Source organism: Citrus sinensis, chromosome 9, assembly GCF_022201045.2.
Source record: "Citrus sinensis cultivar Valencia sweet orange chromosome 9, DVS_A1.0, whole genome shotgun sequence".
In the NCBI taxonomy this organism is placed as follows: Eukaryota; Viridiplantae; Streptophyta; class Magnoliopsida; order Sapindales; family Rutaceae; genus Citrus; species Citrus sinensis.
In genome coordinates this window covers 26676509-26699749 of record NC_068564.1, presented here as the reverse complement: position 1 = coordinate 26699749, position 23241 = coordinate 26676509, and the positions used below count along the sequence as shown (strand labels likewise).

At 35.4% G+C, this 23241-nt stretch overlaps 2 protein-coding genes across 4 annotated transcripts in view; one reads left to right on the top strand and one right to left on the bottom strand.

Moving 5' to 3' along the window:
• LOC102618124 (F-box/FBD/LRR-repeat protein At5g53840-like) overlaps positions 1-23241 on the top strand; it is a 66580-nt gene that overhangs the window by 32652 nt on the left and 10687 nt on the right. The window lies entirely within an intron of this gene.
• LOC107176684 (uncharacterized) lies at positions 15915-18333 on the bottom strand. The gene has a single exon (XM_052433273.1). The coding sequence runs from the start codon at positions 18331-18333 to the stop codon at positions 17761-17763; it is 573 nt and encodes a 190-aa protein (XP_052289233.1). The 3' UTR covers positions 15915-17760.

Genomic DNA, 23241 nt, shown 5'->3' with positions numbered 1-23241 from the left:
TTTCCCTTCAATTTCATATGGGCCTTTGTAGAACCAATGGAACTACCCTCTATCATTCCTTTTGGTCTCTTTGGAATTATCTTAGAACTCCAGCACTTTCTTTTATCTGGCAAAGCACCATTGCTTGCACCTTGCAAATGTGACAGTGATTGCTTCCACCACTTCAAGTATTGGGTGGTAACACCTGCCTCATAATGCCTAGACGGTATGCACAAATTTGTGTAAGTGATAGGCTTACAGTAATAACTCCATGCTAGTTCAGGACTGTCATTTGCTCGAGCCACACAAGCTGGGAGGTCTTGGTCCATCCCAAATTGCATTGCTACTCTATGTGGAAGGTACTGCTCTATGCAGTCCTTTTCAAACCCAACTAGCTCCGAGACACGCATGCATCTAGCAAATGATTGTAATTCTTCAGACAAGTCACCATCAACTGATACACTTACTTCCTTTTCTACATAAAACGTAAGCAGCTTCCAGTTGTTTAGAGGCTTTGTGTAGGGACGCCAATCAAAACTCCCTTGGGCTGAATCCAGAACTGTCCTCACATTCTCAACATTGATCATTAATTTGTGCCACCGAGCAAATCTTGGCTCACCATTTTTAATCAAATTAGGCTTTGGTCTCAAATCAGTAAACCTCTCCCATGCCCACATTTGGAGCAACTGGAACGGAGACCATGTAGTAACTTCTAACTTACTGTCTTTGTCCTCCCACTTGTCTACCACGCTTAAAGAAGCAATCTTTTCTTTAAACAAATTCAAATCAATATAAATGCTAGCAAGAACAGCTGGAGCAAGTGCAATTCTAGTGCCTTTCGCTAAATGTACACCAATAGGAAACACATTTCTGCTAATTACACGGTTTACTCTAGAGGAGATTGGAAGAACAAACCTTGACAGCCACAAGACAAGAAAAGCTTCATGTTCGATTTCACTTTCACTGTCCATGAACTTCTTCAACCACGTTCCTTGGTATGCCTTCCTAGCTGCAGTTCTAGTAAGTTCCGTTCTTGCCTGATTCAACTTCTCTTCTGTTTCCAATAACTCATCTGTTTCTAGAAGGCTAAAAACGGGGGAACCCGAAACAGAGTACCCTGCAATCATCATATCTTCTAAAGTAATTGTAGCTTCACCCCAACAAAAAATGAAACTTTTAGTCTCGGGACACCATTTCTCAGCAAGCCCAACAATCAAATCATAATTTCTCCGAATTTCATACGTTGAATTTAAAATTGCATCATATATACCAGCTTTCTTCCATGTATATTCATGCAAAGGAGCCATCTTTTCAACCCATGCTCTCCAATTCTTTTGCGGTGACCTCCATCCCTGAAAATTTACATTTAAACGCCATGTTTTGGGTTCAAACGTGGGTGGCAAGGAGGACAAAAAATCTGAAGGAAACTCAAAAACTTGCCCTTTAACGGAGTTTACGCAAGGTTTGAGAAAACAGGCAAGTCTCTTTGAAGGCTTTGCAGCACCATTTGGTGCAATCATGAACTCCTCTCTCACTTCAAAACCGTGCTCTTCTTCTAATTCCTCCATTATTGCCGAAACTTCACAAATGAATTATTTGTGAACAAGAAAATGAGAAATGAGTTTGTGGGTTATATAATAAGTGTTTGTGGCTTTCCAAAAAGAGGGAATCTATAGAGCCTCTTGCTTCCCAAAAAAAGGAGATTGGAGTTAAATATGAAGAAACAGTGTCAGCATTTTGAGATTTGAATGGTTGATTTTCCTTTTTTCATTCTTTAATATTTAAATAGGTTTCGTCGTGTGAAAGAATACTTTTGGTCAGACTCACAGTCCCCATTCTTGAGGCATAGAACTTAAATTTCGTGGGCTTGAAACTTGAATGTTGATCACTGAAATTGTATTCTTTAAAGTCGAAATTTTTTCTGTGCACTGGAAGCATCATATACTTATTATAGAAGGGTCATTTGTCACAACGAAATACCCTCCTCCCTCCACTATTACTATTTAATTTAGCCATCTTTTTAGTACCACATATACTATATATATTAGTTGTAAATTTGGTGGAATGTGTGATATTTCATTTATTAATCAGTATTACAATATTAACAGATCCATAATAAAGTTAACCAACACAAAATATTAAATTCTTCAAACTTTTATAATTATTAGAATTCAAAGTTTCAATTTAGAAAGGATACTCAGAAATATTTATCTAATGTTTTCTTACATATTATTTTATCACTCAAATTTTCTGATAATTACATTTTACCACTAAATATTAAAAATAATAGAATATTTAATAATTGTTTTGTTAAAAGACTATTTTAACCCTTAGTGCTTAGATAAATGATTTTGTCCTCTAAAATTAAAAAAAATCTAAAAAATATTTTCAATATTAAAACTTTTGAAAATAACTGCTTATATTAATAAAATAATGTTATTATAATATTTATTTTATATCATTTTTAATAAATCAAAATAAATTATAATAAATTTTATAAAAATAAATTATTATTTTAAGAAAACTATTTTATCTTGGTTGCTTGTTCTTTTAACATTTGTATTTAGCTAATCAATTTAATAAGTACATATCAATTACAATAATTAATTTAATAATCCTAAATAATTATTTTATTTTATTGAAAATTTATCTACTTACCACCTGAATTATGGGAAATTATTAAATTACTATTTATCTTTTTCAGTTTATATCAAATTATCACTATTGTTTAAATTTATCAAATTAAAATACACTAAACAGCCTTGTGACTACATCATTTTTTAAAAGAAATTAATTATTTGGTAGTAAAATGATAACAATTGAAATATCACGTAATAAAAATATAATTGTGAAAAAAATCTTAATAATAAAATAATATATAAAAAATATTAGGTGGGTATCTCGTCTAGAGATATTATTTTCTATTTGAGTTGGGATTATTCAATCTGAGAAACTCAGCGGCGATGCCCATAACAAATTTAGGTCTGGGCTGTATGAGGTTGTGGGCTAGAGCGAGTAAGTTCAAGGGAGATGGCTGCATTTATTGATCCATAGACGACTGCATTTATCTACCTCACTATGCAATGGCCTTTTTTCTTTTTTTCTTTTTTCTTTTTAGACGGTACGCAATGGCTTATTTAAAAACAATAATAACAATAAAATAAAAATAAGAGAAATCTCTTTCATGATGTTTAATATTATATAATGTGTCATGAAATATAAATTAATACTAAAACCCACCACTTATATTGATTTATGACTAATTAGAAAGTTTATAGTTGAAGGATCAGGATATTCTCCTGATCTGAGCATTATTGAGTTTTTAATGATTTTTTTATCATGTATCTTTTAATGGTAGTGTATGGATAAGATTTAACTTTTTTCACTTTTTTATTTTTTAACACCCAATCAGTGATTGAGTTATTTGCTCAGAACATGATCAGATCATGAGAGAATCCTGATCCTATAGTTGAATGAGTAATTTTACTTAGGAATACTGCACAACTATGAATGCCATAATTTATGACCACTTACACAAAGGATATGCTGGAACTGTATTCGAAAACATAACAAACATTGGAAAAGAGGACTTTAAAAATTCGAACCAAATTAAATCTTTATTAAAAATCACACGACAACAATGCAAAGTCTGGATTTAATCCTTGATAGAAAGTATTTAATACCTTCGACTATCTTTTAGACTAACAATAATAATATCTCTTTTCTTAACTATGTTTAGCCGATTGACAAACACCAAAAAGATATGAATAGGTACAATTAAAAAAAAAAATTCCAACAAACAAAATAAAACAATTCCATAAGATAATTTTTCGTTAAAGGATCATAAAGCATTCAACACTTTAATTCATTTCATAAAATTCTTATTATTGTATTATTAATTTTAATATTCTGTAATATGTTAATTGATGTGATAGTCCCTGCTCAAATATGTCAGGCAAATATCTTGAGTAATATTTCAAAATTCCATAAGATTATTTTTCGTTAAACACAATAAGATGATATAAATAGTAAAAATTTGTGTGGTGCATTAATAAATCTATATATTGTCTAACATAACACACGATGTTATTATTATTTCTTTTCACAGAATCACACAATATTAATTAATCACAAATGATTAACTGATATAATTGAACGTCTTTGCACCAGTGAAAATTTTATTAGACAATAACAGTTGTATTGTGACATGGTTTTCTTACGAAATATTAGTGTAAAATATCACTGAAGTCATAGGACATACATAGGATGATCGACAATATGATTAGAAATTTGTGTTCACGTAATTAGGTTTTCAACCTGTTGATGCAAAATTTTTGCTCAATGTACAGCGATTGATTTGTGTTTCGGGCTTTCTTCAAAATCGAGTTCTGTGGCTTATTTTTTCCTTGAGGCGAGTGTCTCAAATTACATGTCTCCTTGTCGTTAATTGTTCTGCAAAAAGAAACAATTATCAAAGGGTGCTGGGGTTGTCGGCAATAACCCTCCGATACTCAAGTTAGCCTTTTAAATTTGATTGTAAAGAGAGAATTTAGAGAGAGAATGACAACATTTCCTTACCCTTTTTCTCTTACCTTCAAATGGGGAGTCTTGGTCTTTATATAGGCAATTTGATCTATGAGGTTGAGGTGCCATCATGACACGTGGCATTGTCTTAGTGACAAGTGTTTGCAAAACTCATGCATAAAGACACATGTCATTATGTGTCAAGCTTGTTCATGACAAATAATCTTTGGACATTTGTCATGTTTTTGGGCTGTTAACCTTTAATGGACTTTAACTTAAATTCGGCACTTATATTCGTTCCTTACAAAGAAGATTGATTTTGCAACATTTTGCCTGTAAGTGCATTATGCCCGTAGGCGCATTCCGTAAAATGCATATATTTGCCCATATGTGTATTTCGTAGAATGTATATTTGCCCATAAGCGCATTCTGTAGAATGTGTATTTGCCCATAGGCCCATTCCGTAGAATGTATATTTGCCCGTAGGCGCATTTCGTAGAATGTGTATTTGCCCGAAGGTGCATTCCGTAGAATGTGTATTTGCCCGTAAGCTCATTTCGTATAATGTGTATTTGCCCGTAGGCGCATTCCGTAGAATGTGTATTTGTCCGGAGGCGCATTCCGTAGAATCTATATTTGCCCGTAAGCCCATTCCGTATAATGTGTATTTGCCCGTAGGCGCATTCCATAGAATATGTATTTGTCCGGAGGCGCATTCCGTAGAATCTGTATTTGCCTGTAAGCCCATTCCGCATTTGCCCGTAGGCCCATTTCAAGTAGCTCGTGTGCTCTTATTTAGAAATATTTTCGAAGTATCTAGGTCATTTTTTGTGATGAATGGACCTAGGTCGTTCTTTAGGAGGAATAGACCTAGGTTGTTCTTTGTTAAATCATGCCTTTGACATTTTGCCAAAGCCTTGCCCTTTAGGCGTATTAAGAAATATTTTCTAAGTGCCTAGGTCGTTCTTTGCGAGGAATGGACCTAGGTCGTTCTTTGCGAGGAATGGACCTAGGTCGTTCTTTGCGAGGAATGGACCTAGGTCGTTCTTTGCGAGGAATGGACATAGGTCGTTCTTTGTAAAGAATAGACTTAGGTCATTCTTTGTTAAATCATGTCTTTGGCACTTTTTTGAAAACTCGCCATTTGAACGTTTTACTTAGAAATATTTTCTAAGTGCCTATGTCGTTTTTTGTAAAGAATGGACCTAGGTCGTTCGTTGCGAGGAATGGACCTAGGTCGTTCTTTGCGAGGAATGGACCTAGGTCGTTCTTTGCGAGGAATGGACCTAGGTCGTTCTTTGTCAAGAATGGACCTAGGTCGTTCTTTGTTGAATCACGCTTTTGGTTTTTTTTGTCGTGTCTTGCATTTAGACACTTTAGTTAGAATTGTTAGTATCTTGGTCGTTCATATAGAGAACATGCCTGAGTTATTTTATATTAAATAATTTCATTGGGCCTATATTTTTCATGAGTTTGGACCTTTCATATTTTGGTCTAACACAACCAAAAAAAAAAAAATTACTTTTAACATTCCACTGTTCTTGTTGGGGATATTCATTACTATACAGATCGTGTTCTAAGTTCTGTTTTAAAATGTCTCTATAACTAAATTATTATGACCAAGCTTCAGGATCATCCGGGACGACAGTAGCACAGTTCTTGCAAAGATGACGTGCCATGGCCACCACCACAGCCACACAATACTTAGGTGGCGTTTGTTTTTTTGTTTGAAATCTGAATAGACCTGAATTAATCTAAATTATGAATAGATCTGAATATCTGAATCTGAATAATATGTTTGTTTTTTCGTTTGAATCTCGAAAAATAAGTATTAAGTTTTTTTTTTTTACTTAAAAAGTTGAAAATATGTACTTTTACATTTGTATCCTTATTAAATTTGAATGTCAAATAAATAATATATTAAATACTACAATATTTTAACATTTATAAGTAAAACTATATTCAAGTGAATACATAATTATTTTAGAATTTTAATATATAAAATACCATAAATTTCAAATTTTATCGTATATAATATAAAAAAGAAAAAACATGGATATTTTTATTTGGGGTAAATGTCTATGGGTGAGTTTTGGGATAGCCATGAAAAATAAATTATAAAGTAGGGATATTTTTGACATTAGCAAGTAATTGATTTAATTAAGATTTCTCCATTAAGTAAAAAGCCAAAAAAATTGGTTTATTTTATTAAGTCAAAATTATCAAAAAAGTATCATTAAGTTCTAAAAACAAACACCTCTAATTAACTTAATTAATTAAATCAAATCACTTTAAATTATTAAGTTAAAAAACAACCGCTACCTTACTCTTAAAAGAAAACTGTATGACTTGTCATTTTGAACTTGTCATAAAGTTGACATCTGGTGCAATTTACGAATTCTGCACGACAAGTTGTGTATAGTTTTAGTACATAGATGACGCGTTGTAAAACTCATACATGGGTTAAGATTGTATGATCTCACGTTTTGTAAGTTCTTCCTATGGGTGGCATGTCATATATTTTTGAGGATTTGTATGAAGTGTTGTTTCTATGATAAGAAAATAGATGACATGTCGTATTATTGATTGATAATAATTTAGTTACAGAGATAATTTAAAGTGTTCTACGTAAAACGATAAATTAGCAATTATTATTTCATGGACTAAATATTTAATTTTTTTAATTATTAAAAATCATTTTTCATATGATGAATCATTTATTTAAGTTAATTATTATTTATTGATGAAAATTAACAAATTTCACAAACTTAGACTTGAGAGATTTGCAAAGTGAATTTCACAAACTTTTCCATTCAATTGGTTATTGACCAGAAATGGAGTTTTCACTTTAATCAAGGCTGTCTAAATGTTTCGTGTTGATTTATCAAGCCACCTAAAAAGATCTGCATCACTCAAATTTCTCAAGGAAATTTCCTTGATCTTACTTTGTCTCAAGATGTTAAAGATGAGTTGCTTTTGGTCCCACTTCTAGGTATAGGAAATTACAAAAGCTTTGGATTTCATTTCCAGAATTTCATATTTTATGAAAAAGAATTATTAAAAAAGAAAAGAAAGAAACAGGGTGTTCAATCTTAGTTACTATTAAGTTGAAACAGAGTGTTCAAGTTGGAATATAAAATTAAGTCAACGAAGACTACAAATATTGATGTCTTTAGTCTTGTCTTTAACTAGAACAGAAAACGAATTAAGTTATCGGGAAAGAAATTTCCCGCATCCTGCAAGCTGAAAATGAGATGTTAATTTACTATAAATAAAATAGCAATCTGTTGTTCATGTTATCAAGAAATCAAACAAACCAACCATGAGTGTCGGTGTTGCCCTTCTATTCCTCCATTTTCTGGTGATATCAACCATTAATAATAACATAAACTTCTGCAATGGAAGCTCATATGCTGCAGCAGGTTGCATTGAGAGTGAGAGGGAAGCACTTCTGAGCTTCAAGCAAGATCTGGAAGATCCTTCGAACCGGCTTGCCTCTTGGAATAATATTGGCGTTGGAGATTGTTGCAAATGGTATGGTGTTGTGTGTGACAACATCACAGGCCATGTCCTTGAGCTCCGCCTCAGAAATCCTTCCAGAGATGACGGATCACCTGCTGAATATGAAGCTTATGAGAGGTCAAAAATTGTTGGTAAGATAAACCCGTCTTTGCTCGGTTTAAAGCATTTGATTCACTTGGACTTGAGCTACAACGATTTTCAAGGGATCCAAATTCCTCGATTTCTTGGTTCTTTGGAGAATTTAATGTACTTGAACATTTCTAGAGCTGGATTTGTTGGAATTATTCCACACCAAATTGGTAATCTTTCCAATCTCCAATTTCTTGACCTTCGTCCTAATTACTTGGGTGGATTATACGTTGAGGATTTTGGTTGGGTATCTCATCTTTCTTTGTTGAAGCACCTTGATTTGAGTGGTGTGGATCTTAGCAAGACATCTGATGGACCACTGATCACAAATTCACTCCATTCTTTGGAAACGTTGCGTTTCTCAGGTTGTCTACTGCATCACATTTCTCCACTCTCTTTTGCCAATTTCTCTTCTCTTGTTACTCTTGATATTTCTGATAATCAATTCGCCGACTCTTCGATTGTTAATCAAGTTCTTGGCCTTGTTAATTTGGTTTTTCTGGATCTGAGCACTAATAATTTCCAAGGTGCAGTACCTGATGCAATTCAAAACTCCACTTCTCTCCAACATCTTGATTTATCTCGAAACCACTTCAGCTCCTCTGTGCCTGACTGGTTCAACAAGTTCATTGATCTTGAGTACCTGTCTCTCAGCTACAATGAGTTGCAAGGTTCCATCCCAGGTTCTCTAGGGAACCTAACCTCCATAAAAAGCCTTGATCTGTCATTCAATAGACTTGAAAGCAAAATTCCAAGAGCATTCAAAAGACTTCGTCACTTAAGGTCTGTCAACCTGTCAGGTAACAAATTGAGTCAGGAGATATCTCAAGTCTTAGATATGTTCTCAGCATGTGCTTCAAATGTACTAGAGTCATTGGATTTGAGTAACAATACGCTTTTTGGTCTTTTGACTAATCAAATTGGGAACTTTAAAAATTTGGATTCTCTGGACTTAAGTTTCAACAACATATCTGGTCATATTCCATTATCTCTAGGGCAACTTTCATCTCTAAGATACCTAGATGTTTCTACAAACAATTTGAATGGAACTCTTTCCGAAAATCATTTTGCAAATCTCACAAAACTTGTGGGTTTTGATGCATCCGGGAACTCCTTAGTGTTGAAAGTCGTCAGTCCTAGTTGGACCCCTCCATTTCAACTTCAAGCAATAGGATTGAGCTCTTGTTTTATTGGGCCTCAGTTTCCGCAGTGGCTTCTTTCACAAAATCATTTAATTTATCTAGACTTGTCCAACTCAAGCATTTCAGATACCATCCCTGATAGGCTAGTAAAATCTCTCTCTCAAATAAATTACTTGAATCTTTCTTATAACCAAATCTTCGGACAGATTCCAGATTTAAATGATGCTGCCCAGCTTGAAACACTTGATTTGAGTTCCAATAGCCTGTCCGGTCCTTTGCCTCTCATACCTTCCAGTTTAACTGCACTTGACCTCTCCAGCAATTTCTTGTCAGGAACCCTTTCCAGGTTTTTATGCAATGAGATGAATAACTCAATGAGATTGCAAGTTCTCAACCTGGGGAACAATACTTTGTCCGGAGAAATACCTGATTGTTGGATGAATTGGTCATTCTTGTTCTTCCTCCATTTAGGTGAAAATGATTTCACCGGCAACCTTCCAACGTCGCTGGGAACTTTAAGCTCCCTTCAGATACTGCACCTTCGCGGTAACAGGTTCTCTGGAAAAATACCAGTGTCACTTCAAAACTGTACCGAGTTAAGATTATTTGACATTAGCGAAAATGAGTTTGTGGGAAACATTCCAACATGGATTGGAGAGAGATTATCAGGAATAATACTTCTGTCACTTAGGGCAAACCTGTTTCATGGCTTTTTTCCGCCGGAACTCTGTGGTTTAGCTTCTCTACAAATTTTAGACCTTTCTTCTAACAATCTTACCGGTGTTATTCCAAGATGTATCAATAACTTAGCAGGTATGGCCAAGGAAGTTCTTGAAGTAGACAAATTTTTTGAAGATGCACTAATTGTGTACAAAAAGAAAGTGGTCAAATACCCTATAGGCTATCCATATTATCTTAAAGTTTTAGACCTTTCAGCCAATTATTTTTCAGGAGAGATTCCATCCCAAGTGACGAATCTTGTAGGGCTACAGACATTGAAATTGTCACATAACTTCTTCAGTGGAAGAATTCCAGTGAATATGGGTGCTATGAAGTCAGTAGAGGCTCTTGATTTCTCTTCTAACCGGCTCCAGGGTGAAATCCCCAAGAATATGGTAAATTTGGAGTTTTTAGAAATCTTCAACATATCGTATAACAACTTGAGCGGGGAAGTTCCTCCTGCCCAAGGTCAATTTGCTACCTTTGATTCAGACTCTTATATCGGCAACGAATATCTGTGTGGACTTCCACTTCGAAAATTGTGTGCGGGGAATGTTTCAACACCTGTATACGAACGTGGATCAGGAGGAAAACATGAACTGAGCTGGCTTAATGTCAGCTTGTTACTAGGAGTTATATTGCTGATTTTTGGAGTGTAATTGCTCTTATTTCTCAATAAAAGATGCTCAACAATGTTGTGGGAATATATTGTTGGAGTTGTAATAGTTCCTGTTTCTTAATTTTTGGGAAAATTTTTCTCGTACTTCAATTGTATGTTCGGAGATGGGTAACATTAAAATTTAAAAAAAAAAAAAAAAGAAGAAGAAGGGGAGTAGCAGAGCATTGGCTCGAATAAAAACACTTTTTGTTTAAAAATATTAATATGCTTATGGCAATTCAATTCCCTCTCATCTACATGAAATTTATCTAGAAAACAACTTAATTAGAAAAAAAAAAAAAATCGTCTTTGTACTGCATAGCTCCGATGCGTCTTGTTTGACTGGTGATAAACTTTGCGGATTAGTTTATATAATTAAATTTGGAGAAGTTCAAAAGAGTCAGTATATTAAAAAAAATTATAGAGAATAAAACATATATTTTTTTTTGGGACTACAGGTTAAGAATTAGAACCGTTAAAGATAGGGAAAATGAGAAAATGAGTAGTCAGGAAGGAGGCCAAATTACAGAACTCAGCTGCAATCAATAGAGAATTAAGGAAGAAATATGGCAATATGTATGTCATAATTGTCTTAATTTTAGCTCATAATCTTCTTGATTTGGGAGGATGAAATTCTTTTCAAATTCTTCATCTAATTCCAATCACCATTATTCACATCCTCGGGACGATTTAGTTATAAGCATATTGGCCCCCAAAAACGATTTACCTTATGATAAAGGAGATGATAACAAGCCACAAGCCATAAATTTTGTCGTTGGGGACTAAAATGGCTTAGCCATAATATCAGTCCACGTTACATGCAACTGACTGATAAGAAACCATTAATTTATTTATTTTATATGTATAAGTCATGAGTAATGACTTTCCTTGTGGTTTCTTTGATCTTCACGTAGAGTTTCCCGGTTGGCATTTTTCCATTTAGTCTTTCTTAACTGCATATGCAGAAATTACTCTAAAAGTATACAATTCAATAATTGTTATACATTAATTAAGCCTTGACTTGACTTGAGTCTATAAAAATACACACTCAAAAGCAAAAACTTCAACTAATACGATAAAAAGTGCGGGACCTGCACGAAAAAGAAATAAATAAATATATAGTTTCTTGTTAGTATTGACTCCAAGTCCCAGGAAGCATCGGACTCAACTCCCGATAGTGAAGGAAGAACTCTAGGTTATATCATAATATTTATGATTTAAGTTAGTTTCAGTAGAGATCTGATAATATTAGTAGAATTTTTACTGTCAAATATCAATGTACGGAAAAAAAAGAAAAATTCCACACTTAGATTGAACGATTAGTAATAGTTGATAATTACATAATTAAGAAACAATATCATTTGGAATTAATAGAACTTAAAGAAAGGATTTGATAAGAACAACCCGGCCTGTTAACCCCATGTAATAACATCAACCGATTGATGTTCAATATCAATGTTCTTGTTGTCCATGGAGCTCTTGGACCTCCAGCTCGCTAATCAAAAACTTAACTAGCATTCTTTACATTTTTTTTTGTTTTTAACAATTATTAAATGATATACGAAATTTCAGAACTTCCGAATGAGAAGAGACGTTGAGGGTTTACCCAAAAAATAAACTCTCGAATAGACTTAAAAGTCTATTCCTTTACTTCTGGACCCATTACAATTAAAATTCTTTGAATATACTGTATAATTTCCTGCATTTTAATTACTCGCAGAAACTTCCTACAACTTATACGTGGAAATCGTGGTCATTATAAACAGCCTATTGTATGGTAACCAAAGGAGATTCACTGCTATCGATTTTCTAATTATTATGAAATTAAACCATTCAACCATGAGTGAAGTTGCTGCCCTGCTTTTTCTCAAGTTATTACTTGCCATAGCAACCATCAATATTAGCTTCTGCAATGGAAGCTCTTATGTGGCTTGCATGGGGAGTGAGAAAGAGGCACTTTTAAGGTTCAAGCAAGATCTCATAGATCCTTCGAACCGGCTTGCCAGTTGGATTGGTGATGAAGAAGATTGCTGCACATGGGCTGGTGTTGTCTGTGACAACTTCACAGGCCATGTCCGTATGCTTCAACTCAGAAATAATCCTTCCCAGATATCAATGTTGGGTGGTAAGATAAGTCCCTCTTTGCTTAATTTAAAGCATTTGGTTTACTTGGACTTAAGCTTTAATGACTTCGGAGGAATTCAGATTCCTCCATTTCTTGGTTCCATGGTGAATTTAAGCTACCTTGATCTTTCAAGTGCTGGATTTTTGGGAATGATTCCTCACCAACTTGCAAATCTCTCTAATCTACAGTATCTTGACCTCAGTCAGAAATACTTGGGTTTATACGCTGAGAATTTAAGGTGGCTATCCGGTCTTTCTTCATTGGAGCACCTTGACTTAAGCAATGTAGACCTCAGCAGAGCTTCTGACTGGTTGCTTGTTATGAACACACTCCCTTCCTTAGTCTTGCTGCGGCTCTCAGGTTGTCGTCTCTCTTACTTTCCTCCTCTGTCCGTTGCAAATTTTTCATCTCTTGCCACACTTGATCTCTCCAATAACCAATTTCAAAGCTCTTTAGAACCCAATTGGATTTTCGGTCTTCATAATTTAGTCTCTCTTGATCTTAGAAATAACAGTTTCGGCGGTCAAATTCCTGATGGAGTTCAGAACTTGACTTCCCTTAGACACCTTTATTTGTCCAACAACCATTTTAATTCTTCCGTTCCCAAATGGTTCCATAGGTTTAGCCTTCTTGAGCAAGTTTCTCTTAACTCCAATAGCTTGGAAGGTAAGGTTTCGGGTGCATTGGGAAATCTTACTTCTATCAATAGGCTTTATCTCTCAAAGAATAGGCTTGAAGGGAAAATTCCAAGATCTTTGGGAAGACTTTGCAATTTGAAGTCAATATCTTTGTCAGGAGTCAACTTGAGTCAGGAGATGTCTGAAATCTTTGATATTTTCTCAGGATGTGTTTCTGATGGGCTTGAGATTTTGGTTTTGCGAAATTGCCGCATTTTTGGTCCTTTGACTGATAAACTTGGGCAATTTAGAAATCTAGACACTCTTGATCTAAGTGACAATTTCATTTCTGGGCACGTTCCATTGTCTTTAGGTGAACTTTCAACATTGAGAGTTGTAGATCTTTCCTTGAACAGATTAAATGGAACCCTTACTCAAATTCATTTTTCTAATCTCACGAGGTTGCTGGACTTCAAAGCGTCTGGTAACTCATTAACCTTCAATGTCAGTCTTGATTGGTTTCCCCCTTTTCAACTTGAAGTGTTGGGTTTGCAATCTTGCGAGTTAGGCAATCAATTTCCCCCATGGCTTCATTCACAAAAGCATTTAACTTTTCTAGATATTTCCAATACAGGAATTGTAGGTACAATTCCTACTTGGGTTTGGAAAAATCTCTCCCAGATTAATTATCTAAATCTCTCTCACAATTATATCCACGGGGAGATCCCAAATCTAACTGATGTGAGTCAACTTGAGTCACTTGACTTGAGTTTCAACAATTTATCCGGTCCCTTACCTCTTGTTTCATTCAGTGTGTATGCTCTTGACCTTTCAAGCAATTCCCTGTCAGGATCCATTTCTCATTTCTTGTGTGATGGGATCAATCAATTGAAGGGAATGCGAATTCTCAAACTAGGTGAAAATCATTTTTCTGGGGAAATACCTGATTGTTGGATGAATTGGCAAGATTTGTTGGTCTTGAATTTAGCCAACAATAATTTTACCGGTAATATTCCAATCTCTCTGGGAATGTTAAGTTCCCTTCAATCATTAAACCTTCGGAAAAATTCTCTCTCCGGACAAATACCAGTGTCATTTCAGAATTGCACAAAGCTGGTAATGCTTGACATTGGCGAAAATCAGTTTGTAGGAAATGTTCCAACATGGATTGGAATAAGATTTTCAAGCTTAATGATCCTCAACCTTCGTTCAAATAAGTTTCGTGGTGTTTTACCAAACCAACTCTGTGGTCTAACTTCTTTGCATGTCTTAGACCTTGCTGATAACCATCTTTCTGGGAGCATACCAAAATGCATCAGTAACATTAGTTCCATGGTGACAGCCAATTTTTCAATAGGCACTGATATACAATATCCAAGTGTTTCCACAGGAAAGTATATTGAGGATGCATTACTTGTGCTGAAAGGAAAAGCAGTTGAATATAACACAATTCTTAAGTTGATAAGACTTATAGACCTCTCCAAAAATAAGTTTTCAGGAGAGATTCCTTCAGAAATAATGAATCTCAGAGCATTGGTGTCATTGGATTTGTCTTGCAACTCTTTCACCGGAAGAATTCCTAAGAGCATCGGTGCTTTGGAATCAATATTGTCTATTGATTTCTCTGCAAATCAACTTTATGGTGAAATCCCCCAGAGTATTTCAAGTTTGACATTTTTGAGTCATTTGAACTTGTCTAATAACAAATTGAGTGGGAAAATTCCTTTAAGCACACAGCTTCAAAGTTTTGATCCCTCATCTTTTGCTGGAAATCGACTCTGTGGTTCTCCACTTCCTAACAACTGTTTTGTGGCTGCTCCCGCACCACAAAATGAAAGTGAAGATGATATTGATGGAAATGATGATGGTGATGAAGATGAAGTGAATTGGTTCTATGTAAGCTTGGCATTGGGATTTGTAGTTGGCTTCTGGTTGGTGATGGGTCCTTTACTTGTCAGTAGAAAATGGAGGTATAGGTATTATCATTTCCTTGATAGACTTGGCAACAAAATTTTCTGGGTTGTGAGAAAATGTTGGTAGATGTTTTCATTGTGAAGCTTTTGTTTATTCGTCCTACGTACAACTTTTTTTTTCTTTTTTTTTTTTTAATTTCTTCTTATGTAATTTGATCAGCCAATAAATGCGAAGGAATTTGTATTGAGTCATTTGTTGACTCCAATATTTGAAGTCACCCATTCAAACATTTGAAACTGTCAAAATATGTATGATATCTAACTAGGATTATTTATAAAATTTTATTTTACTTTGTTCTATCAAACATTAATTAAAAGACTCACAGAATAAATAGACACTATCAAACACTTGGCATTAAAGTCTAGTATTAAAGTTTTCTGCCCCTAGATCAAAATTAAAACAACTGCCATCCAACATTGTTGCAGAAATTTTCTAGTATGATGCGAAAATTCAAGATATGATTGCGGGGGAGCTTCACAATTTAGATTCTGTAGAAATGGAAATCCAGCCCCACTCAAAAAGAATTTACACCCAAATGATAAATAGACTGCTGATTATAACTCCAGTATATGCATATAATTTACAGGTAATTGCCCTGAAACAAACCAGCAATTAAAAGATGCAAAACATGCAACAGAAGAAGCAAAAGTATGTATGTATCATCAGCTAATGAAGCAACCAAAGATTTTAACCATATAATATTCCACCATACAAAATTTGGACACCAGAGCCCAATACCAAATTTGTCTCAGGCGGAATAACTTTAACAACTTCACACTCTGCAATTGAAGAATAAGCTTCAGATTGATCAGGCAGATTTTCAGCATTGCCAACATGTTCATCCCACAAACCATCATGCTTCTTCCTAGACTTGATTAGTTCTGCTATGGTCAGACTATCTTCTTCAGAGGAATCAGTTGTCACCACATGATTAGATTTGGGAGGAAAACAAGGAGGAACAGGAGAGTCATTAGCATCTTTCTTCACTTCTAGACACAATGATGGCCTATTTGAAGGTAATTCAACAGGGGCAGATTCAGTTTTCTTTTGTTTTGAAAGCTCAACTAGCTTTTGAACTTTCTTTGGAGGACAACCAAGGGCAGGAGAGAAATCATTGTTTCTGTTCTTCCTTTTTAATGACTTTGGTGATCTTCCCAAGCTCTTCAATGCAAAATGAGAACAAGTAGAGGCAGCAGCATCACTTTTCTTCATTCTCTTTGCTTTCTTAGGGATCTGTTTAAAACCAGGGAAACTATTTTCTCTCTTTCCTTTTGATCCCTTTGGTATTATCTTTATTGTTATCATTGTTTCTGTTCTTCCTTTTTAATGACTTTGGTGATCTTCCCAAGCTCTTCAATGCAAAATGAGAACAAGTAGAGGCAGCAGCATCACTTTTCTTCATTCTCTTTGCTTTCTTAGGGATCTGTTTAAAACCAGGGAAACTATTTTCTCTCTTTCCTTTTGATCCCTTTGGTATTATCTTAGACATCGAGGGATTTCTTTTTTTGTGGCAAAGCACCATCACTTGCACTTTGCAGACGTGACAGTGATTTCTTCCACCACTTCAGATATCGGGTGGTAACACCTGCCTCGTAATGCCTGGAAGGTATGTACAATTTGGCATAAGTGACAGGCTTACAGAAAGAACTCCATGCAGATTTAGGACTCTTATTTGCTGGAGCAACACTAGCTGGAAGGTCTTGGTCCATCCCAAATTGCATTGTGATTCTCTGCGGTAGGTACTGCTCTACACAGTCCAGCCCAAGTAGCTCCGAAACCCTCAAGCATTGACCCCATGATTGTAATTCCTCTGGCAAGTCACCATCAACCAGTACCCTTATTTCCTTTTCTCCGTAAAACATAGGCAGCTTCAAGTTGTTTAGAGTTTTCGCATAGGGACGCCAGTCAAAACACTCCAGGGATGAATCTAGAAGAAGACTAGAACCATCCTCACATTCTCATCTTTCATCATTAATTTGTGCCACTGAGCAAATCTTGGCTCACCTCTCATGATCAAACTAGGCTCAGATCTCAAATCTTTAAACCTCTCCCTAGCCCATATTTGAACTAACCGAAACGGTGACCATATAGTAATCTCTAACTTCCTATTTTCATCTTCCCAACTGTCTACCAAACTTAAAGCAACAATATTTTCTTTTAAAAAACTCAAATCTATATAAATTCCAGAAAGAACAGCTGGCGAGAGTGCAATTCTAGTCCCTCTAGCTAATTTTACAGCAATTGGAAAAACAGATCTGCTAATTACAGAATTAAAGTTTGGAAAATCAAACCTCGACAGCCACAGGGAAAGAAAGGCTTCATGATCAATTTCGCTCCACTATCCATGAATTTAGCCATCCACTTACCATGTTACGGCTTCTTAGCTGTACTTCTATTGAGTTCCTTTACAGCTTGATTCAATTTCTCCTGTGTTTCCATCAGCTCATCTGTTTCAAGAGGGCTAAAAACAGGGGAACCCAAAACAGAGTACCCTGCAATCATCGTATCCTCTAATGTAATGGTGGCTTCACCCAATGAAAAAATGAAACTTTTGGTCTCCGGACACCATTTCTCAGCAAGACCAAGAACCAAATCATAGTTTCTCCAAATTTCATGCGTCGAATTCAAGATTACTTCATGTATACCGGCTTTCTTCCATATAGATTCATACAGAGCAGCCATCCTTCCAACCCAAGCTTTCCATTTCTTTTGCGGCGGCCTCCATCCGTGAAAGTTTACATTTAAAGGCCAACTTTTGGGTTCAAAAATGGGGGGCAAGGAGGAAAGACAGTGAGTAGGAAGCTCAAAAACTTGGCCTTTAATGGAGTTGACGCAAGGTTTGAGAAAATGGCCAAGTCTCTGTGTAGGCTTTGGACCACCATTGGGTGAAATCATGAGCTCCTCTCTCACTTCAAACCCATTGTCTTCTTCTAATTCGTCCATTGCTGAAACCTCACAAATAAAATATTGTCTCAACAACAGACGAGTTTGTGTGATGAGTTTGTGGGTTTTAACTTTTAAGCGTTCTGTGTGTTTAGGCTTTCAAGAAGAGGGAATGTCAAACCTTCGGCTTCCCCGAGAAAAAGAGAATTAGATGGTTGATTTTCTTTCCCTTTTAAGGGAAGGTGGGGGGGGGAGAAAGTCAGCAGCAGCAGGAGAGTGACCTTTTGGTGACAGAGTCACAGATAACCGTTAATAGCATAAACTTGATGCCCTTGGCTTGAATCTGGATCATCGAGATTGAGCTGTGAGTTGTCCGGTGCTTTAAACGATTTTATAATGACAAATGGTTTCAGAAAGACCTTTTGTTAATATTCGTTATCCACAAGGGCATTCTAGTAATGACAAGAAACGAAATTTATCACGCTTTTTTTTTTATTTGAACCTACCAAATTACTTTTCAAACTCACTTTTTTATTAATAATTTTATTACATAATTACTCATAATCTAAATTACTATTATAGACAAAAATAATTATATAAAATTATTTTACTTTTTATTCCCTCTTTGAACCCACCGCAAAGCACAATCGAAGTATGCTTATCCCTCATCCAAAGTTGAGCCTTTCCAACTTTTGTTTGTTGTTCTAGTAATTGTAATTTGGGTATACAGTGGTTGATACTGGATTTTATTAAATTTCTTCTTCTCTTTTGAATTAAATCTCTTTAGAATTCAATTCATAAAATAATAAAAATAAAAAATAATCTCCTTATAATTTTAATATTTTTCAATTCTCTCGTTGGAATGATGCAATTTGTTTCAAACAAAAATTTGAAGCATCCTAAAATTTTGAGATCCAAGTGATAGCAAATTAATTTAATTCGTGGTGTACTCTAAATTTTTGAATTAAAAAAAAAAAAGCACTTTTCGGTTATAAAAAAATAGCCAAATTGCAGTGCACCTGCGCAGGAAGAAACAGAGGCTGCGATTATACATTTTTATTATTTAACTCGATCAGGAAAAAAGAAAATAGAAAAGAACTCTCATTGTTTTTCCTGTAAACTATGTTATAAAGAGGTTTTAGTTTAAAGAGGGATATATTAGGTATTTAGGTGAGTTTATAGAGTAAATTTTAAAAATTTTAACTTTAGTAATGGATTTAATAAACAATTGGGTTCAGAAAGTATTTTAGTGGGTTTAAATAACCCTACCATTTCTCTAATTATTTTTAAGCAAAATTTATCACGCAATTGCCGTTTACATGATTTTTTCTTCTTTTGATTTGATATTATGAAAACCTAAAGAAATCATTACATGGTTTCTTGTTCGTATTAGAATAATAAAAAAAAAAAGTAGGTGATGAACCACACCAAAAAAAAATTAAATTAAATTCTCCTCAATCTAACCCAAATTATCAAGTAATAAAAAACCAATTAAAATCGCTTCTAAGGACTTTGGATTGCATATCAAATTATACAGTTGCTTGAGATTACAACAAAGGGCAAAGATAGAAAAGTATTCTCAAATTATATTTAGGTTTGAGAATTGTGAGGAATGCAAAAATTAAAGATGGCAACTACAACATTTTACGTGCGAATACAATTAGCTCGGTAAGTTGTGTTGGGATAAAATTAGCTTGATGATTCGGAATCTCGTTATTCACATGGAGATAGCAGCTAAATTTTGTGCAGTAACAGCGATCATGGGGAGTGATTGCAAGATTTTAAAAAATCCCATCACTATAATCAAACTCAGCCACAAAGATATAATAGCGTTAAGTTCTAATGAAATTCGGGAATCTGAATTTTTGAAAGAAAGTTAACCAGTCAAAGTTGATTGGTAAGATGAATCCCTCTCGGATTCATCTTAAGCATTTGATTTAAACAATCAATTCGTCTTATATCATGGGAGAAATGAATCGAGGCATTTGACGTTTTCGAGTGTATAGAATTTAGCCGATAACAATTTGTCCAGAAAAATTCTTTCAAGCAGCCAACTACAAAACTTTGATGCATCCTATACTAGCATGGATGTCCTATTTGATATTGAAATGCTATAACTTTCAGCTCTGTAGAAAAAAAAAATGTAATTATGAAATATAAGTTGATAATCTATAGTAAATACAACTTCTAAATAATAATTTTGACAAAAAAAAGTAAAGATATTATAGGTTTTTCATAATACAAGTATAAGAACAAAACTTAATTTTCAAGTTATAACAGTTAGTGTTTACTAAACACTTTAAAGTTATAGTATTTAAACTGCAACTGTCCAGCCTCAATATCAATCAAAACCTTAATTAGTAGTAGACTATGACGGGCTAGTAATCTTTTCTTCTAAATCCACCATATTTACTCTGTTTTCTACATCCATAGGCAGCAACGAAACCAGATAGCACAAGAAGTTAGCTTGTTTTGCTCTGCATATAAAAGCAATGAGCTTTTGAAGGCATTCAGAAACAAAGATGAAGATGAATGATATCTTCTCTTTGAATTTATATGGTCATATTTGTGAAAATGTCCTCATCAAATCTCATGTACTAAAAAATACACATGTTGATACAACCTTCCACATTCAGTTGGATCAACCTGAATGTTTACAAGAAGGGCAGCCCATCGATGAGTCCAATTATGAGCAGCCCATGAAGGAAGCCACATTACCTGTTGAGGAAGAAGCAACTCGTAATGAACAGTACACAGGCACACAAGTGAGAAGACCCCTAGATGGTTTAAAGATTATGTCGTGTAGTGAAATTGATAGAGCTCTATATTTGCTGGGAGGTGTATCACATGTACATGACACGAATCCAACAATGTTCATTCCAATGCGTTTTCTTCATAGATTCTCTTTTGTGTTTCTAATTCACAATTCAAAATAATCAAACAATTGATACATAGGCTTAATAAATTCCAGTGCGACAATCAAGGAAACTCCTTTACCTCTCTGCTAATCTTGCTGGGATTACTTAACACCTAAATGCCTCCAAGCAATAATTATGCAACACAAACACAAACAAGACTTTCTCGAAAGTCGAAACCAGTTGAATTGTCAAAAGAAAATTTCCACGCCAAATTAAAGAACCTCTAATTCATAATCATAAATGGACCAATTGCCTAGGCCTTCTCCCTTCGTGGATCTTTAAGTCAAGCCTGTTTGTTTCCCAAAAGTCATTTTCTTTCAGACCAAATAATTTTTGTAGCTCAAGCAGTACCAGCTTACGCCATGAGCGTGTTCAAAATACCTCTAGGATTGTGCAATGACATCCAAAGAGCAATGGCACGATTTTGGTGGGGATCCAAGGAAGACAAGAAGGGAATTCATTGGGGAAAATGGGAGAAATTGAGCTATGCCAAAATCAGAGGGGGGTTGGGCTTCAGGGATGTTTCATGCTTTAATCAAGCTCTTTTAGCAAAACAAGGCTGGAGATTACTGCAAAATCCAGAGTCCTTGGTGGCTAAGGTGATAAAAGCTAGATACTACAAGAACACAGACTTTTTAAATGCTAAAGTAGGCTCAAGTCCATCGTTTATTTGGAGGAGCATTTTATGAGGGAGACAGGTGCTGCAAAAGGGTACGAGGTGGAGGATAGAAAATGGAGAGAAAATACAAATTCAAGCGAGCAACTGGATACCTAGGCCAACAACTTTTAAGCCAATTGTTGAACCCTCTCTGCCTACAGGAGCTAAAGTTTCAGAACTCATCCTTCCAAATCAGCAGTGGAACGAAAGTATGATCAACCAAAGCTTTGCAAGGATGGATGCTGACATTATTAAGAGTATTCTTTTACCGAGAACCCCCCAAGAAGATGAGATAATCTGGCACTATGATAAGAAAGGCTTGTACTCAGTAAAAAGTGGTTATCAATTAGCGCTCAAGATTAAGTTTCCCGAACCACCAACAAGTTCTGCAGGAGCTTCTCAGGAGTGGCAGAACCTATGGAAACTGAACTTGCCAGGAAAAATTAAAATTTTTGTGTGGAAAGCAGCCAAAAATTTCCTTCCAACAGCCGAAAACCTTTGGAGGAGGAAAATACTGCAGGAACCAATCTGTACAATCTGCAAAGAGGGAAGAGAAGACGTATTCCATGCTCTTATGGAATGCAAATTGGCTAGGAAAATATGGAGATGCACTGATATGGAGGCTGCAGTACAGTCAATAAGGAGGGATGATATGCTGAGTACTATGCACAGTCTAATGAGGAAGGGGGCCAAGTCTGAGATTGATTATGTTGCATCTATCTGGTGGGCGACCTGGCACGCAAGGAACAAATTGCTCTTTGAGGGGAAAAAGCCAAATCCAAGGGAGACAGTGGCCAAGGCCAAAGCAATTGTGGTCGCGTATCAGTCAATGCAATTTAAAGAGCAAGATAGTCCAAGAAGCATAAAGGAAAAGGAGGCGCAAAGATGGAATCCACCACCTAGTTCCAAGCTGAAAATCAATGTTGATGCGGCGGTGCATGCAGAGAGTCAAATGGCAGGCTTAGGGGCTGTGATCAGAAACTCGCAAGGCCAAGTGGTAGTTGCAGCTGTGAAAAGCATTAATTTTCAAGGAGATGTCTCGATAGCAGAAGCCAAAGCTGTCCAATGGGGAATGGAGGTGGCAAGCAAAGCTAGCTTCACAAATGTGATTGTCGAAACTGATTGCAGCATGGTGGCTGACTTAGCCAACAACAAAGTCAGCAACAAAACAGAGATATGGTGGACGATAGCAGAAATTCAAAGCAGCAGGCAAGACTTCCAATCGATAGATTTCCAGCATGTACCAAGACAATGTAATACTAGTGCTCACTCTCTAGTCAAAAGAGCTTTAAAAAGCTCAGGTTCTGTCATCTGGCGGGATGAATTCCCAGCCGATGTTTTGTGCTTGTTTGATGGCTTCTTTTAAATGAAAGATCTACTTTATTCTCAAAA